The following is a 15,905-nucleotide window of genomic DNA, read 5'->3' as shown; positions in this document are numbered from 1 at the left end:
ATAAATATATGCATATATATATTTCAACATTATTAACCCCTTTATACAGTTTACAAAAAAAAATTACATACACATATTTAATTAGTATTTCCAACAATCACTTCAAAAAGGTGAAAATACTGAAAATACGGTATTTTGAATAAATTATTAAATATATATTCTATGTATATAATATTATATATTTTGACATAAAATATTTATATAAATGTATTAACATGTCACCCTTATATCATGTACAAAATTAACAATTCAAATAATTATATTAAAATTAAATTAAGTACTGAATAAATATTACTTCACGTATATTTTTATTACGTATATTTTTATTCACTAACTGAACAACACACTCCTAATTAACTCAGAAAATGAGTGATTTAAATAAATCATAATTTATAAACAAAAAGTATTTTAATTTCTTTGTCAGGAAATATATTTTAATTTCTTTCTATAACTAAAAAATAAAAAAATATTTTTTTAGAAACACTGGTCGAAGGTCTAAGCATAGGGTTTAGTTGTCAAAGAACGAACATACTCTCAATCTTTCCATATCAACAGCACTCAACAGGTTCATCACTCTTTTTCTGTATCTATAGCCTGTGTATCTATCTACATACATACAAATTCTTTCTTTAAACTTCATGGGGTTTGTCTAATTGCAGGATTGTATTGATTTGAAGTAAAAGATGCAATCTTTTTTGGGCAAGATTCGAGGTTCTACTAGGCTTATGCATAGTAATTCAAGAAATGTTGATTATGTAACAACTAGGGCTTTTTCAGGAATTTCTTCAAAAGGGGTTGATTCTTTTAGCTCAAATGCACTTCCTGGTTTCTTGAATCGTTGTTCTGGTCGATTTTCGACAAGCCCAATTTCGAGGCTTTCGTGTTCCTTGGTATGACATTATACCATTTTAGCTACTTTCTTGTTGTAGAATTTATTGCCTTGGTTGAGATTAGTGGAAAAGATTGTTTATTTTGTATATTGTCGTTGGATAGGATTTTCTTTGGGTACTAGTTCTTGCAAAATAGTTTGTGGGACAAAAGGTAGCATTTTTTTGATTATTGAATTGATTTCTGTTAATTTAGTTTATCTCCGTACTATGATCACATAATTTGTCAAAAGATTTAATGGTAAAAGGTGTTATTATGCGACTCAATGGAGCAACTGAGGGAGTATTTTGTCTTAGTTTTGTGTTGTGGAAACTGGGATTGCTTCTGTGGATAAAGTCATTTATTACAGTTTTGAGGTATTATGAGACTCGATTGAACTACTAGGGAATACTTGTCTTGATTTTGTGATATGAGAAAGTGGGAGTGAGATTGCTTGTGTGGATAAAAGCATGTGATATAACACATTCATAAGGTATTCCCGTATACAAAATAAACAAATGTTCAACATCATTGATGGATGTGTCTTCATATTATTCATAATTTTTTTTTCATTTAGAGTAGAGAGAGATCATTTTGGGGCTAACTTCTGTTTGTTATGAGGAGAGTTTGTCGTGATGGTAATTGAGAGGTATTTCAAGTGAAATATTTATAAGCATGTGGTCGTGGGTTAGTTTCTAGAGGGAAATTTATTAAAACCTGAGTATATATATAGAAAAAAAAAGATAGATCGGATCAGGTGAGAAAAAAAAGAAGAAGATTTTTTGTTGCAAGATGAATTTTGAAAAGGAGAAGCCTCAAACGAGTGTAGTATCAAGTCCTTTTACTTCCATACTATCTTAATTATCTTCAAATCCTAGCCATATATGCTAACAACATACTGCAGAGACAACTGCTGAAATTATCCTGGTAAAATTACACTGTTTGGCCTAAACTAACTCAGCAGCTCCGGTTATTGCCTAATTTATTTGTTTTATGTAATGGAGTAAGTGTCCTGTTTTTGTTTTAGCTATGAGAGACCACATAATTTCATGGTATAAAGGCTAGTAGGCTACAATATTTTTCTTAAAAAGTATTATAAATTGAAGGCTGTATATGATTATACACAAACCATATTCCCAGTAAGTTTTTACTGTAGCACAGATTGTTATCTGAAATTCGAAGTACTTATTCGAAGGAAATTCTGATAAAAGTTCTTTACAGCTGTCTGCCATGAAGTCAACTACAAACAGTAGATGCATCACGACGGGCAGTTCTGCATCTGTTTTAAAAGATAATCCTGCTCCTCTCCCTGATGTAGTCCCACGCATCAAGTTCAAGAGGCTTGATAAAACAGCCAGAAATATTATGCAGGTATGAGCAGTCTAGTTTTTTTAAGAATGGAGACCAACTGCTGAATTTAAAGGTGTTTGTTGCTTTTTGTATTAGACTAAAAAATCGTTATACATCCGCAGATTCTTGACAAGGAAGCAGTGGAAGAAGTTAAAGCACATAGAGAGATACCTGATATCAAGCCTGGTTATATAATCCAGCTCAAAGTGGTAAAAATTTGTTTTAGAGAGGGACATGTGTTGGTCATATATAAAAATATATACCATAAATATCTACTGTGAGTATGTATCCTTGGTGGATTGGGAGTATTTACGTCTACATTCTGTTATAATTCATCTGGTCATAGGAAACACCTGAGAACAAGAGACGTATTTCAACCTTGAAAGGCATTGTTATTGCAAGGCGCAATGCAGGTCTCAACACTACAATTAGACTAAGAAGGCTGATAACAGGAATTGGAGTTGAATCTCTCTTTCCATTGTAAGTTAACTAGAAACTAGTTTTTGTTATACTTCAGTGCTATTAGTTAATATAAATGTTTTTCAAAAAGTTGCAAAAGTTTTAAGTCTATCTGGAAGCTGCTTTACCTAATCTAAGATTGTGTTTGGTTTGGATGAATGAAACTGGGGGGAGTGGAATGAAAATTTGAATTATGTTATTGATAGATGTTCAAAATTTTCATTCCATCCTCCATTCCATTCCAAACAAGCTTAACTAGAGCTCAACACCCCCCCCCCCCCCCCCAAAAAAAAAACACACACACACACACACACACACACAATCATCCCTTGAAAATCAATAATAATTAAAAGCACTTAAGGTTTTTGGTTCTGTGCTTTGATTACACCTTTTCTTTGACATTCCTGTACTTGGTGACCAAATAGAGTGTCTGGTGCAGGTATTCGCCTAATATAAAGGAGATAAAGGTGCTGGACAAGAAGAAAGTGAGGAGGGCCAAACTCTACTATCTTAGGGATAGACTGAATCCGCTTAAGAACAAGTAAGACGTGTGCCTCCAGGAGGTACAAAACTGGCTTCAGTCTTTCGGGTGGCAAGGCAGATTGCTATGAAATGTTTCACCAGCTCACAATAATTTCATTATCTGCACCATGATCTTATTTAAGTGAATTGATACGAGCTTTATAGAGTTATCTCAAGTTGTATCCAATATTCTCTGTAGAAGTATTGATTACAAAAATTTTATTTTTGGGATTTGATGGCTTATCAGATATAATCTCACTTGTTGGAGTAGCATGTAGTTTACAGAGTGGCACTAATGCACTTCATCAACCACAAAAAATTCTCCAAGAGAGCCAGATTTTTAACAAAACTGAAACATCAAAGAACATGTCACAACCAACTTAATAGTGCCTTTCATAAAAACTAAAAAAACAAATATTTATATTGAAAATTTCTGCAAATCATAAATTCACTTTGAACAAATAGCAAACTCCTCCCATCCCAAATCTTTTTTGTAATTTATTTACTGAATTTTAGAAAAATAGTTAAAATGAAAATGTTATCTTGAAATTGTGAAAGTGGATAGGATGAGATATGAGGTTAGAATTTGTATCTCTAGACTAGAAACTATAGATACAAAATGTTTTGTAGATAGATAAAGGAACACACTCACTCACACAAAACACACAATCTCCTTGTTATTATCTCATCTCTCCCAAAATTCTCCGAACCCCTCTTGTTTGCTTAAAGCAAAAATGGCGATTTCAGCTCTATCTTCTTCTTCTATAAACCTCATAAACCCTGCAAACCCTAACCCTAATTCCGCCTTTTCTCCGACAAGTTCACGGAAATTTATCCTCACCTCCTCTTTTCTCGCCAACCCATCAACGTTGTCCTCCCAATTTCAAACACCCACCTCCCCGTTTCGCTCACGCGCCACCAGGCTGACCGTACGCGCAGCGCGTGGGAAATTCGAAAGGAAGAAACCCCATATCAATATAGGCACAATTGGGCACGTTGACCATGGGAAAACCACTCTGACTGCTGCGTTGACCATGGCGCTTGCTGCTATGGGAGGGTCTGCACCCAAGAAGTACGATGAAATTGATGCTGCTCCTGAGGAGAGAGCGCGTGGGATTACTATTAATACAGCTACTGTTGAGTATGAGACTGAGAGTAGGCATTATGCTCATGTGGATTGTCCAGGGCATGCTGATTATGTCAAGAATATGATTACAGGGGCTGCGCAGATGGACGGAGCGATTTTAGTGGTTTCGGGTGCTGATGGGCCAATGCCACAGACTAAAGAACACATTTTGTTGGCGAAACAAGTGGGGGTTCCGAATATGGTTGTTTTCTTGAATAAAGAGGATCAGGTTGATGATGCCGAGCTTTTGGAGCTTGTGGAGTTGGAGGTTAGGGAGGAATTGAATAAGTATGAGTTTCCAGGGGATGATATTCCAATTGTGTCAGGATCAGCATTGTTGGCATTGGAAGCACTGATGGAGAATCCCGCGATTAAGAGAGGGGACAATGAGTGGGTTGACAAGATTTATGCTTTGATGGATAATGTTGATAGTTATATTCCTATTCCACAGAGGCAGACTGAGTTGCCCTTCTTAATGGCAATTGAGGATGTTTTTTCGATCACGGGACGTGGGACTGTTGCCACTGGTCGTGTTGAGAGAGGGACGATTAAGGTTGGGGAGACCGTTGATATTGTGGGGTTGAAGGATACTAGGGGTACAACAGTGACTGGAGTTGAAATGTTTCAGAAGTTTCTTGATGAGGCTTTGGCTGGTGATAATGTCGGGTTGTTGTTAAGAGGTATTCAGAAGATTGATATCCAGAGAGGGATGGTTTTGGCTAAGCCTGGATCGATTACACCTCATACAAAGTTTGAGGCGATTGTATATATTTTGAAGAAGGATGAAGGTGGGAGGCATTCACCTTTTTTCACTGGATACAGGCCTCAGTTTTACATGAGAACTACAGATGTCACTGGGAAAGTGACTACTATTAAGAATGAGAAGGATGAAGAGTCGAAAATGGTTATGCCTGGTGACCGTGTGAAGATGGTTGTGGAGCTTATTGTGCCGATTGCTTGTGAGCAAGGAATGAGGTTTGCTATTAGAGAAGGAGGAAAGACTGTTGGTGCTGGAGTTATTAATGCCATTATTGAGTGATTGAACTTGGTGGGCTGGCCTTCACTTTTGGGTGATTCAAAGTTTCAATCTTTTGTCTTTTTTCTTTTTTAAAATAGTTTTGCCCCTTGTCTCTTAAACATGCTGAATCCAATGTTACATATGCAGCAACGAGTTTGGTTCTAAATTTCTTAGCTCTCCTTTTAGTTGGATTGTACTATCTCATGTTCAAATTAATTTGTTTTGACTTTCTTTCTTAGTGTCACCCTTATTAATGTTGCTTAGCTACTTGAGATTAGAGGTGGCCAAACGGGCCGAACCGACCGAACCGGCACGCCCCGAACCGACTTTTTAACCGCCCGTAACCGTCTAAACACGGGCCGGTTCAAAACCGACCTGAACCGATACTGAGCACGTGCCGAATACGGGTTAGGAAATGGAAGACCGAACCGTAACCGGCCCGGAACCGCGGAAACCCGTGGAACCGGCCTGGTTTGAACCGCGGAACCGCGGTTTGAACCGCGGAACCGCGGAACCGTAGACTCGTGCATCGACCACCAATTTTTAGTCCATCAGCAAACTTCACAATGCTTTCTGTTCTTTTTGCATGAGTTTTAATTTGTTAGTTTTTGTTTTATTTTGTTAATTTTAGTTGTTGTTTAGTTAGTTTAGTTTATTTTCGTTTACTATATAAAAAAATTACTTAATTTTATTTCGTGTCGTTTTAGTTTTTAAATTTCAGTAATTTTATTTGCAAAAGAATTAATTAATTTTGTTTCGGTTAAGTTTTTAAATTTAGGTAATTTTATTTTTAAAAATAATTTAGTTAGTTTTATTTCGGTTAAGTTTTTAAATTTAGGTAATTATTTATTAGTTTACACTTTATTGATAATTAATTACATAATAACACTAAACAAAAATAATTTCCAAAACTAATATCATATAAAACTTTATTATCCAATTTTTAACATTAAAGAATTGTTAAAATTAGTTACATAATAATACTTAACCCATTAATTTATTAATTAGTTGCATAATAATACTTAATCCATTAATTTACGATCTCTTAATTAGTTACATAATAATACTTAAACTAAATTAAAAAAAAATAAAAACAAAAATAAACCGGCAAAAAAAACAAAAAGAAACAAAAAATAAAACAAGTACTATGTGTCTCTGTTGGACTTGACAGTGACTCAGCCACTGACAATTGTTGTACTTTAGTTACTAACACAAAGTCACATGCGCAAACCCGTGAACCGTATAACCGAACCGTAGAACCGCAGCATGTTATTATTCGGCCCGAACCGCTGAACCGCAAAACCCGTGTAAACCGTATATCACGGTTACGACTTTCTTTTTCCCAGCCCGGCCCGGGCACGGCACGGACCGCCAGTTTGACGGGCCGGTTACGGTTCCACCGATGACGGTTCGGAACCCGTTTGAACCGGCCCGAACCGGCACGGCCCGCCCGTTTGGCCGGCTCTACTTGAGATGCTGATGCTGCTCTCTTAAAAGTTATGTAGTTCTACAACTATTCTCCGTGGAGAAGTTATAGATCAGGAGTGTATTGAACATAAAATCACTTGCTTAGCTACATATTCAACAAGTCACCGGTATATCTGCAACTGCAAATGGCATTTAATGATTATCTGTACTACTTCACATTGTGATTTGCCTCATAGAAATCTGTCTACTTATTGTTACTTCTGTTTTGATCATGGGTCCATGGTATCCAATCTCAACTTCAGCAAGAATTAACTAATAATTTGTATGCATAACTGTTACTGAAATATTTTGGATGTCACAGTTTCATTGCAATTTGCTCACAAATAATGATATACATGCCCTTCTTTGTTATTGTGGGATTCTGTTCAGCTGTATAATCTATACATGGATGACTTTATAATGGCTGGCTATATTATGAAAATACAGTATGCTTGTCTGCTTTTCTGGGGCTGCCGCGGACTTTCTTGTATTATTTTCGATGACTTGAGTTGCTCTGTGTGTCTAGGTAAGTGGTGTATATGAATTCTGTTATACTGCAGATGGCTTCTTCAGTGCTATTAGTTATTTAGTTAATATAAATGCTTTTCAAAAGGTTGCAAAAGTTTTCAGTCTATCTGGAAGCTGTTTCCCTCATCCCTGTTCTCTTCCCAAATCTCATAACAGTGAATTATCTTATTTTCAAATCTTGCGTCCTTCCTCCATTACTTCCCTTTAATTCAATCCATCATCCAGTCCATTCCAAATTATCCAACCAAACACAATATAATGGTTTGCGAGAGTTCTTATAAGGTGAAACCTACTCATGCAGAACTTCTCTCTATGAATATTTATTAGCTTTAGTCCACTGAAATACGTTTTTTCTCCTCTCAGTGTTAAAATTCTTACTTGCTCATGCTCAACTCTGGTGGTGTATATGTAATAGTAATAACAAATGAAATATGGCGAATTGCTGCTAAGCGAGACTATTCTGTGACCCTTGAATTAATTTATCATCTTACAGCATCTACAATGCAACTACTCTTCTTGCCTTTCATCGTATCTTGTGAATTGACAGAACTTAGTGATATTGTCATGTTAAGAGTTGGTTACAAAAGAACTCGATGAACTGTAACATATATCATGAGGTGTACCAGTTTTTTGAAAGTGATAGTCTTCTAGTTACCAAGTACTAGCTGTTCTGTTTAAATATACTTGATGTACAATTCAATTTACAAAGTTAGATATGGCCTCTCACCTTCAAAGATTAATACATTACTGATTGTATATTTACTTGGACATGCTTGTTGCTGCAAGTCTTTTGCTTGATTATGTGAACCTGTTCACATAATAATTAAAAGCACTTAAGGATTTTGGTTCTGTGCTTTGATTACATCTTTTCTTTGACATTCCTGCACTTGGTGACCAAATAGGGTGTCTGGTGCAGGTATTCGCCTAATATAAAGGAGATAAAGGTGCTGGACAAGAAGAAAGTGAGGAGGGCTAAACTCTACTATCTTAGGGATAGACTGAATCCGCTTAAGAACAAGTTAGATGTGTGCCTCCAGGAGGTACAGAACTGGATTCAGTCTTTCGGGTGGCAAGGCAGATTGCTATGAAATGGTTCACCGGCTCACAATAATGTCATTATCTGCACCATGATCTTATTTAAATGAATCAATACGAGCTTTATAGAGTTATATCAAGTTGTATCCAATATTCTCTGCAGAAGTATTGATTACAAAAAATTTATTTTTGGGATTTGATGGCTTTATCAGATATAATTTCACTTGTTGGTTGGAGTAGCATGTAGTTTACAGAGCGACACAAATGCACTTCAACAACCACAAAAATTTCCAAGAGAGCCAGAGATTTAGCAAAACTGAAACATCAAAGAACATGTCACAAACAACTTAAAAAACCAAAGCATTTAGAAATCAACTAGTGCCTTTCATGAACACTTGGAGTAGAAAAATAAATATTTATAATGAAAATTTCTACAAACCATAAATTCACTCTGAACACATAGCAAACTCTTCCCAAATCTCTTGTTTGTTTATTTTTTTTTTGTAATTTATTTATTTAATTTTAGAAAAACAGTAAAAATGAAAATGTTATCTTGAAATTGTGAAAGTGGATAGGGTGAGATATGAGGTTAGAAATTGTATCTCTACAGACTATAGATACAAAATGTTGTGTTGTAGATAGATAAAGGAGAACACACACTCACACAAAACACACAATCTCCTTGTTATTATCTCATCTCTCCCAAAATTCTCCAAACCCCTCTTGTTTGCTGGAAGCAAAAATGGCGATTTCAGCTCTATCTTCTTCTATAAACCTCATAAACCCTGCAAACCCTAACCCTAATTCCGCCTTTTCTCCGACAAGTTCACGGAAATTTATCCTCACCTCCTCTTTTCTCGCCAACCCATCAACGTTGTCCTCCCAATTTCAAACACCCACCTCCCCGTTTCGCTCACGCGCCACCAGGCTGACCGTACGCGCAGCGCGTGGGAAATTCGAAAGGAAGAAACCCCATATCAATATAGGCACAATTGGGCACGTTGACCATGGGAAAACCACTCTGACTGCTGCGTTGACCATGGCGCTTGCTGCTATGGGAGGGTCTGCACCCAAGAAGTACGATGAAATTGATGCTGCTCCTGAGGAGAGAGCGCGTGGGATTACTATTAATACAGCTACTGTTGAGTATGAGACTGAGAGTAGGCATTATGCTCATGTGGATTGTCCAGGGCATGCTGATTATGTCAAGAATATGATTACAGGGGCTGCGCAGATGGACGGAGCGATTTTAGTGGTTTCGGGTGCTGATGGGCCAATGCCACAGACTAAAGAACACATTTTGTTGGCGAAACAAGTGGGGGTTCCGAATATGGTTGTTTTCTTGAATAAAGAGGATCAGGTTGATGATGCCGAGCTTTTGGAGCTTGTGGAGTTGGAGGTTAGGGAGGAATTGAATAAGTATGAGTTTCCAGGGGATGATATTCCAATTGTGTCAGGATCAGCATTGTTGGCATTGGAAGCACTGATGGAGAATCCCGCGATTAAGAGAGGGGACAATGAGTGGGTTGACAAGATTTATGCTTTGATGGATAATGTTGATAGTTATATTCCTATTCCACAGAGGCAGACTGAGTTGCCCTTCTTAATGGCAATTGAGGATGTTTTTTCGATCACGGGACGTGGGACTGTTGCCACTGGTCGTGTTGAGAGAGGGACGATTAAGGTTGGGGAGACCGTTGATATTGTGGGGTTGAAGGATACTAGGGGTACAACAGTGACTGGAGTTGAAATGTTTCAGAAGTTTCTTGATGAGGCTTTGGCTGGTGATAATGTCGGGTTGTTGTTAAGAGGTATTCAGAAGATTGATATCCAGAGAGGGATGGTTTTGGCTAAGCCTGGATCGATTACACCTCATACAAAGTTTGAGGCGATTGTATATATTTTGAAGAAGGATGAAGGTGGGAGGCATTCACCTTTTTTCACTGGATACAGGCCTCAGTTTTACATGAGAACTACAGATGTCACTGGGAAAGTGACTACTATTAAGAATGAGAAGGATGAAGAGTCGAAAATGGTTATGCCTGGTGACCGTGTGAAGATGGTTGTGGAGCTTATTGTGCCGATTGCTTGTGAGCAAGGAATGAGGTTTGCTATTAGAGAAGGAGGAAAGACTGTTGGTGCTGGAGTTATTAATGCCATTATTGAGTGATTGAACTTGGTGGGATGGCCTTCACTTTTGGGTGATTCAAAGCTTCAATCTTTTGTCTTTTTTCTTTTTTGAAATTAGTTTTGCCCCTTGTCTCTTAAACATGCTGGATCCAATGTTACATATGCAGCAACGAGTCTGGTTCTTGATTTCTCATTTCTTAGCACTCCTTTTAGTTGGATTGTACTATCTCATGTTCAAATTAATTGTTTTAACTTTCTTTCTTAGTTTCAGCCTTTTCAGTGTTGTTTAGCTACTTGAGATGCTGATGCTGCTCTATTAAAAGTCGGGTAGTTCTACAACTTTTATCCGCGGAGAAGTTATAGACCGGGGGTGTATTGAACATAACAATCACTTGCGTAGCTACATATTTAATAAGTCATCAATATATCTGCAACTGCAAATGGCATTTTAATGATCATCAGTACTATTTCACATTGCGATTTGCCTCGTAGAAATCTATCTACTTATTGTTACTTCTGTTTTGATCATGGGTCCATGGTATCCAATCTCAACTTCAGTAAGTAATTACTGTGACTTCTTACTTGTATGCTTAACTGTGACTTCTTACTTGTGAAATCTATCTACTTCTGTGACTTCAGTAAGTAATAATTTGTATGCTTAACTGTGACTTCTTACTTGTGAAATATTTTGGATGTCACACTTTCATTGCAATTTGCTCACAAATAATGATATACATGCCCATCTTTGTTATTGGGGGATTCTGTTCAGCTGTATAATCTATACATGGATGGCTATATAATGGCTGGCTATATTATGAACATAAAGTATGAAAATATTTCTGCAAGTTCCAACTCATCCGCTGATTCTTCAACATCAGTCGGTTCGGACCTCCACTAAATTTCACCCCAGCTTCATCCTGGATGTTTTTGCAGTCTAAGAACCCAAACTGTGTGCCTCCTCCAGTTGCCATGGCCATTGCTGATGTTTCATCTTGTCTTCATATAACTGGGGGTCTCTTTCATTTAACTTTGGGGCATGGAAATTTAAGCAGCAATTCTACGTGTTGAAGTTTGTACACAAATAGTGGTGGTGTGGTGTAAGTATATAGAATAAAAGAGCATGATCTTAAAATCGAGAATCGGAACACTAATTGGTTGACATATTGATTCCGGAGTTATTGGAGTTTTTTAAAATAAATCAGGAAATTTTAGTAAAATCGGAATGTAATTGGTGAAACGGTGAATTTTTTTTAAGAATTAATCGAGAATTTTTAGGATACTGAATAAAAATTGAATATAAAATTTTAACCTTTTTTTTTTTTTTTGGAGAAATATAAACAAAGAAACAAGGTTCTTGTATGACAATTAATTTCAAATATATTCCACTTTAATTAGTTAATTATTATTGTTCAGAGTTATAAAAATGATAATTTGAAATTTCTTTTAATCTTGCAAGTACTTTCTTCAAATAATATTTACAAAATAGTCAGATTTTATACGACTGCAGTTCTTCCAACTCTTAAACTGTAGAAAGAGGCTAATTCATCTTTAAGCTATATAGAAACAGCTGCATTCATACATCACTGGAGAGTGGAGAGACTTTGGAATTAGAGTATTACTATAGTAAGACTAGGAATTACAAGAGCATTCGAAGATTAGATGCATGATACTACTTTGGACTTTGTAGATATACATTGTTGTTGATTTTAACAGACATTATATGGCTGCTTCATAGGGAAATCGATGAACGTTGATGCATCTCGAGGTAATGTGCAGCAGGAAAGTGACTGAAGATTATGAAGTAAAATTCAGACTCGGGCACAAATCTGGAAACATTCTGCAGAGGGTGTCGGACAGACTAAAATATGGTGGACAAGATCAACTGCTGAGTGAATGCAGCACGCTGTGTCCGCTCTCTGTAATCCTGTTCTTGAGCTTCATCTAATACAGCGGACTTAGTGCTGCATAATGGAACGAAAGGTTAGAGCTCTGTTACTCCATCTAAGACTACACGATGTGTGTGTTCATCTCTGTTATCTACAAATTAAACTGACTTGCCGCTACATATATGAATGATCCGTATCTAAATAATTACCATAGATTAAAAAATGAAGACTTAACACAAAAGAATCATATACAAATATAAAAGATGACAAAAATATATAGCCGACTGCTATGTTCTATCCTCAACAGAAATTCACACTCAGTTTGTTACATCAACCACATCATATCTTCATGTAATCTATTGACATGGTTAGCAATAACACGAGAAAAATTATGTTGTATAACTATACCCTTCTACAAAGAGTAGCTGGAATGTTCTATGCAAAGTTCATGAATTTATCTATGCTAGATGCTAATCAGTAGAATTTACAAATATGGACTTTCGGGTTCTGAATGCCATATGATAGAGTATACAAGCTGCAAACACAAGATAGCAGAGAGAATAGCATTCGTAAGCAGAAGTGCTAGTACCTTGTAGCCTCAGAGGTGGTTAATTCAGAAGTGCGGGATATATCTGCATCTACCTCTACCTTAGTTTCTTGATCAGGCAAAGGTATAGTGCACAGAAATGGTGAGAGGAGCGGATCAGGTACACTTTCATGCATATGACCTCTACCATTCATCTGTTGTTGACTATAATATGAGTTCATTTCTCGCATGTTCTTGCTAGGCCCCATTGAATTGTTACTCCATGAACCCGATTTTTGGGACTTTCTTCTCCGCTGAAAACAAAAATATGAAACTTTACACATGTTTTATACAGTGAATCAGATGTTGTCTGGTGCAATATCAAACCTCAACCAAATGAGCATGCTGAGTTGTGAAATGTGCTGTGGCATCTTTCCCCAGATTTGCAGCACAAATCGGACAAACCTGTAAAACAATTATAAGCGTATCAGCTGTGAAAATGATCATCAACATTGCCTTGGTAGAAGAAATTCACGCTCAAGTAACATGAATCAATCCACTGAGATATCACACTACTAGGACAACAATACTTCTTGTTCTATTTTAAATTTCTTAAGACACTCAATGTCAATGCTAACTTGAAAGTGGCGAAAAATCTTAACGCATATATGCATCAAATCTGTAGATGCTATAAACTTCTGAATCAACCAATGACAGATGAAACTGGCATACATACATCACGAATGATAAAGTATGCATAGTATAACAAACTACTAGCAGTACCGCGTTTCTTAGGTCAAAGCAGTGTTCTTCTTGTAGATGGACACAAATTGCCTGAACCTCGATATCCACATAACAGAAGGGGCAAGGAAACCAAGCTCTCATATCATCATCTCCCATATCATCTGCAATTAATCAATCATCTGGTCCATTAATCTTTACTTCAACCAGGTCACAAGATCTGATAGTAACTAACAAGTAAACAACTAGATTCATAGCAACAAAAACTATAAGAATATATACATAGATGAACTCATGAAGTAAACTAATAAAGTATAGTAACTACAGAGAGTAAAGTTAGCTACTGTGCAACATAAAGATTGCACCTTTCTGTCAAACCCTCAAAAGGGTTTATCACTCAAGCTGATTGCTAACATCAAATATGCAATTCTATGCAAACTCAGTAAATTCATGAGCTATAAGTCTTTAACTAAAGAAAATCTTGAAATTTATAAAACTGGATCTAAAACAAAAAAGTAAAATAAAATCAAGAATCTAGAATCAAGAATACCCTTTTTTGCCTTTTAGTAGATGAATTGTACCGAAATATAATACCAGAAACATACCTGAGTTGTTAAGGTGAGCAGAGTGAACTGCAGAAAAGCTCTTGGCAGAGTGAACCCTTGAAGCCCAGAACTCCATCTGTCTTCAAAAATCAAAATCCCAAATATATATGTAAGAAAACAATTATTTAATAATACTAATACTCCTTCACTAAGTTAAATAAACAAGAACTTTAAGGGGTGTTTCATTTTTTTCTCTTGTGAATAATAAAATATTCAAAAGGAGAGAATGATGGTACGTTGCAAGTGATTTGATATGTTGAAAAGCTATCTACATGGGGCTGGCCATTGAAGAAAAAGCAAGCTTTTCGAACACACAACAAGCTGGTCAATACAGAGCTGACACGTGGCTAATGGATACAGTTGAGAACAGAGTCATCCTCCTTTTCTTTACAGTCACAGTTGAGTAGGATAGGCCTGGAAGCTTTTGCAAGTGGCTGGATGCATTTCAGTGTTTCCTTGTCTTGTTAAGATTTAATAAGTGTGTTTTGTGTTTAATTAACAAAAAGTCATACGTGGGACTTTTGTAAAGATGTTTAAGAATCGAATTAGTCCACGTCCTCAGTCACTAATCATGCTCAGAGGTTGAAAATTTTGGGAATCAGGAGTGATCAATCAGCGGGAACAGAAAACAATCGGTTTATCAGTTGATTTAGGATTTATCAAAAATTTATTAGAAGAGACTTTTAGTTAAGTCAAAGTAAAATAGATAAATCGGTAAAAATATTTTTTAAAAGTTAATAAAAAATTCAATAATTCGGATATATATATATATAACACTGTTGTAAAAAAATATAAAAATAATTTGTTAAATTTTGGGAGAGTTTCACCTGTATTTATATTTGATCATTTGTTAATTTAATCGTGACTATTTCGTAATTCTGATTCTACTCTGAAAATGAAAGTTTAAATTCAATTTATTTTTTTTAACAAGAAAAAATAATTCAATAATAAAAAATCATACGGCATCTACATACATGATCGAAATTGAACAAACGCATAATAATATCGTGTTTGAATTCAATTTTAAAATATATTTTCAACTCTTATTTAAATATGAATTTTTATAATTCAAACCTTTTTAAAAACGCGATACGAGCACGAACTCGAAAATATATAATTAAAAAAAATCAAATCACCACATGCCATAACTGCTACGATGAAACTCTCTGAAATGGACACAATTGAGAAGAAAAGACATGACATGTTGGAAGAATTTGCTTGAGCGTGAAGTAATTAAATGTTTAATTATTCCTAAGTGGAGTTTTGTGGTGACGGAATGAGGACGGTGATACTTGCATCTACAAAGCACCATCAATAATACTAGTATTATGGTGGGACATTATTTGTACCAAGTAAAATTAATTAAATTAATAAGCCTGTCATTCTCATACAACTAACTATTCTGCTGCCGTCTCTTTGTAATTAATTATGCAATGTTTAAAGGTATGTGACCAGTGGTGGAACCAGAAGGGGCTAGGGGATGCTAGAGTCCCCCCTAACCTCAAAAATACAGTGTATATTTTTTCTTAAGCTCCCGCTGAATTTGTGATATAAATATAATTTTATTAGCCCCGTTGAATTATAAATGTCATAGAGAGGGGCTTATTATAAAAGAAGAAAAGAGAAGACACTTAGTCTAAAAAGA

The 15,905-nt window shown here is 36.0% G+C and overlaps 4 protein-coding genes across 5 annotated transcripts; 3 read left to right on the top strand and 1 right to left on the bottom strand.

Annotated features, from left to right (window-relative positions):
• The first annotated feature begins 485 nt into the window (after positions 1 to 485).
• On the top strand, positions 486 to 3,468 carry LOC108194146 (large ribosomal subunit protein bL19cz). Its single transcript, XM_017361053.2, has 6 exons — positions 486 to 565; positions 660 to 890; positions 2,089 to 2,238; positions 2,340 to 2,426; positions 2,564 to 2,697; positions 3,116 to 3,468. The coding sequence occupies exons 2-6, from the start codon at positions 684 to 686 to the stop codon at positions 3,219 to 3,221; spliced, it is 684 nt and encodes a 227-aa protein (XP_017216542.1). The 5' UTR covers positions 486 to 565; positions 660 to 683; the 3' UTR covers positions 3,222 to 3,468.
• Positions 3,469 to 3,822: 354 nt separating this feature from the next.
• On the top strand, positions 3,823 to 8,569 carry LOC108196381 (elongation factor TuB, chloroplastic). 2 transcript variants are annotated; one of them, XR_010285904.1, is made up of 3 exons: positions 3,823 to 5,394; positions 7,257 to 7,335; positions 8,254 to 8,569. XR_010285904.1 is itself a non-coding variant. In XM_017363644.2 (2 exons), the coding sequence occupies exon 1, from the start codon at positions 3,933 to 3,935 to the stop codon at positions 5,361 to 5,363; it is 1,431 nt and encodes a 476-aa protein (XP_017219133.1). In that variant the 5' UTR covers positions 3,823 to 3,932; the 3' UTR covers positions 5,364 to 5,394; positions 8,254 to 8,569. The 2 variants fall into 2 exon arrangements, 1 of the variants encoding a protein (XP_017219133.1); XM_017363644.2 differs by lacking the exon at positions 7,257 to 7,335.
• A 372-nt stretch (positions 8,570 to 8,941) lies between these two features.
• LOC108196278 (elongation factor TuB, chloroplastic) lies at positions 8,942 to 10,766 on the top strand. The gene has a single exon (XM_017363493.2). It carries the CDS (start codon positions 9,115 to 9,117, stop codon positions 10,540 to 10,542), a length of 1,428 nt encoding a protein of 475 aa, XP_017218982.1. The 5' UTR covers positions 8,942 to 9,114; the 3' UTR covers positions 10,543 to 10,766.
• Positions 10,767 to 12,035: 1,269 nt separating this feature from the next.
• LOC108193630 (protein DEHYDRATION-INDUCED 19 homolog 5) lies at positions 12,036 to 14,518 on the bottom strand. The gene is made up of 5 exons (XM_017360366.2): positions 14,261 to 14,518; positions 13,698 to 13,819; positions 13,302 to 13,379; positions 12,978 to 13,228; positions 12,036 to 12,463 (listed from the first exon to the last, which is right to left on the bottom strand). Exons 1-5 carry the CDS (start codon positions 14,334 to 14,336, stop codon positions 12,361 to 12,363), a joined length of 630 nt encoding a protein of 209 aa, XP_017215855.1. The 5' UTR covers positions 14,337 to 14,518; the 3' UTR covers positions 12,036 to 12,360.
• Positions 14,519 to 15,905: the final 1,387 nt, after the last annotated feature.

The sequence above is a fragment of the Daucus carota genome, chromosome 7, assembly GCF_001625215.2.
Source record: "Daucus carota subsp. sativus chromosome 7, DH1 v3.0, whole genome shotgun sequence".
Lineage (NCBI taxonomy): Eukaryota > Viridiplantae > Streptophyta > Magnoliopsida > Apiales > Apiaceae > Daucus > Daucus carota.
The sequence above is the reverse complement of the archived record's forward strand: the minus strand, read 5'-3'. Positions and strand labels throughout refer to the sequence as shown.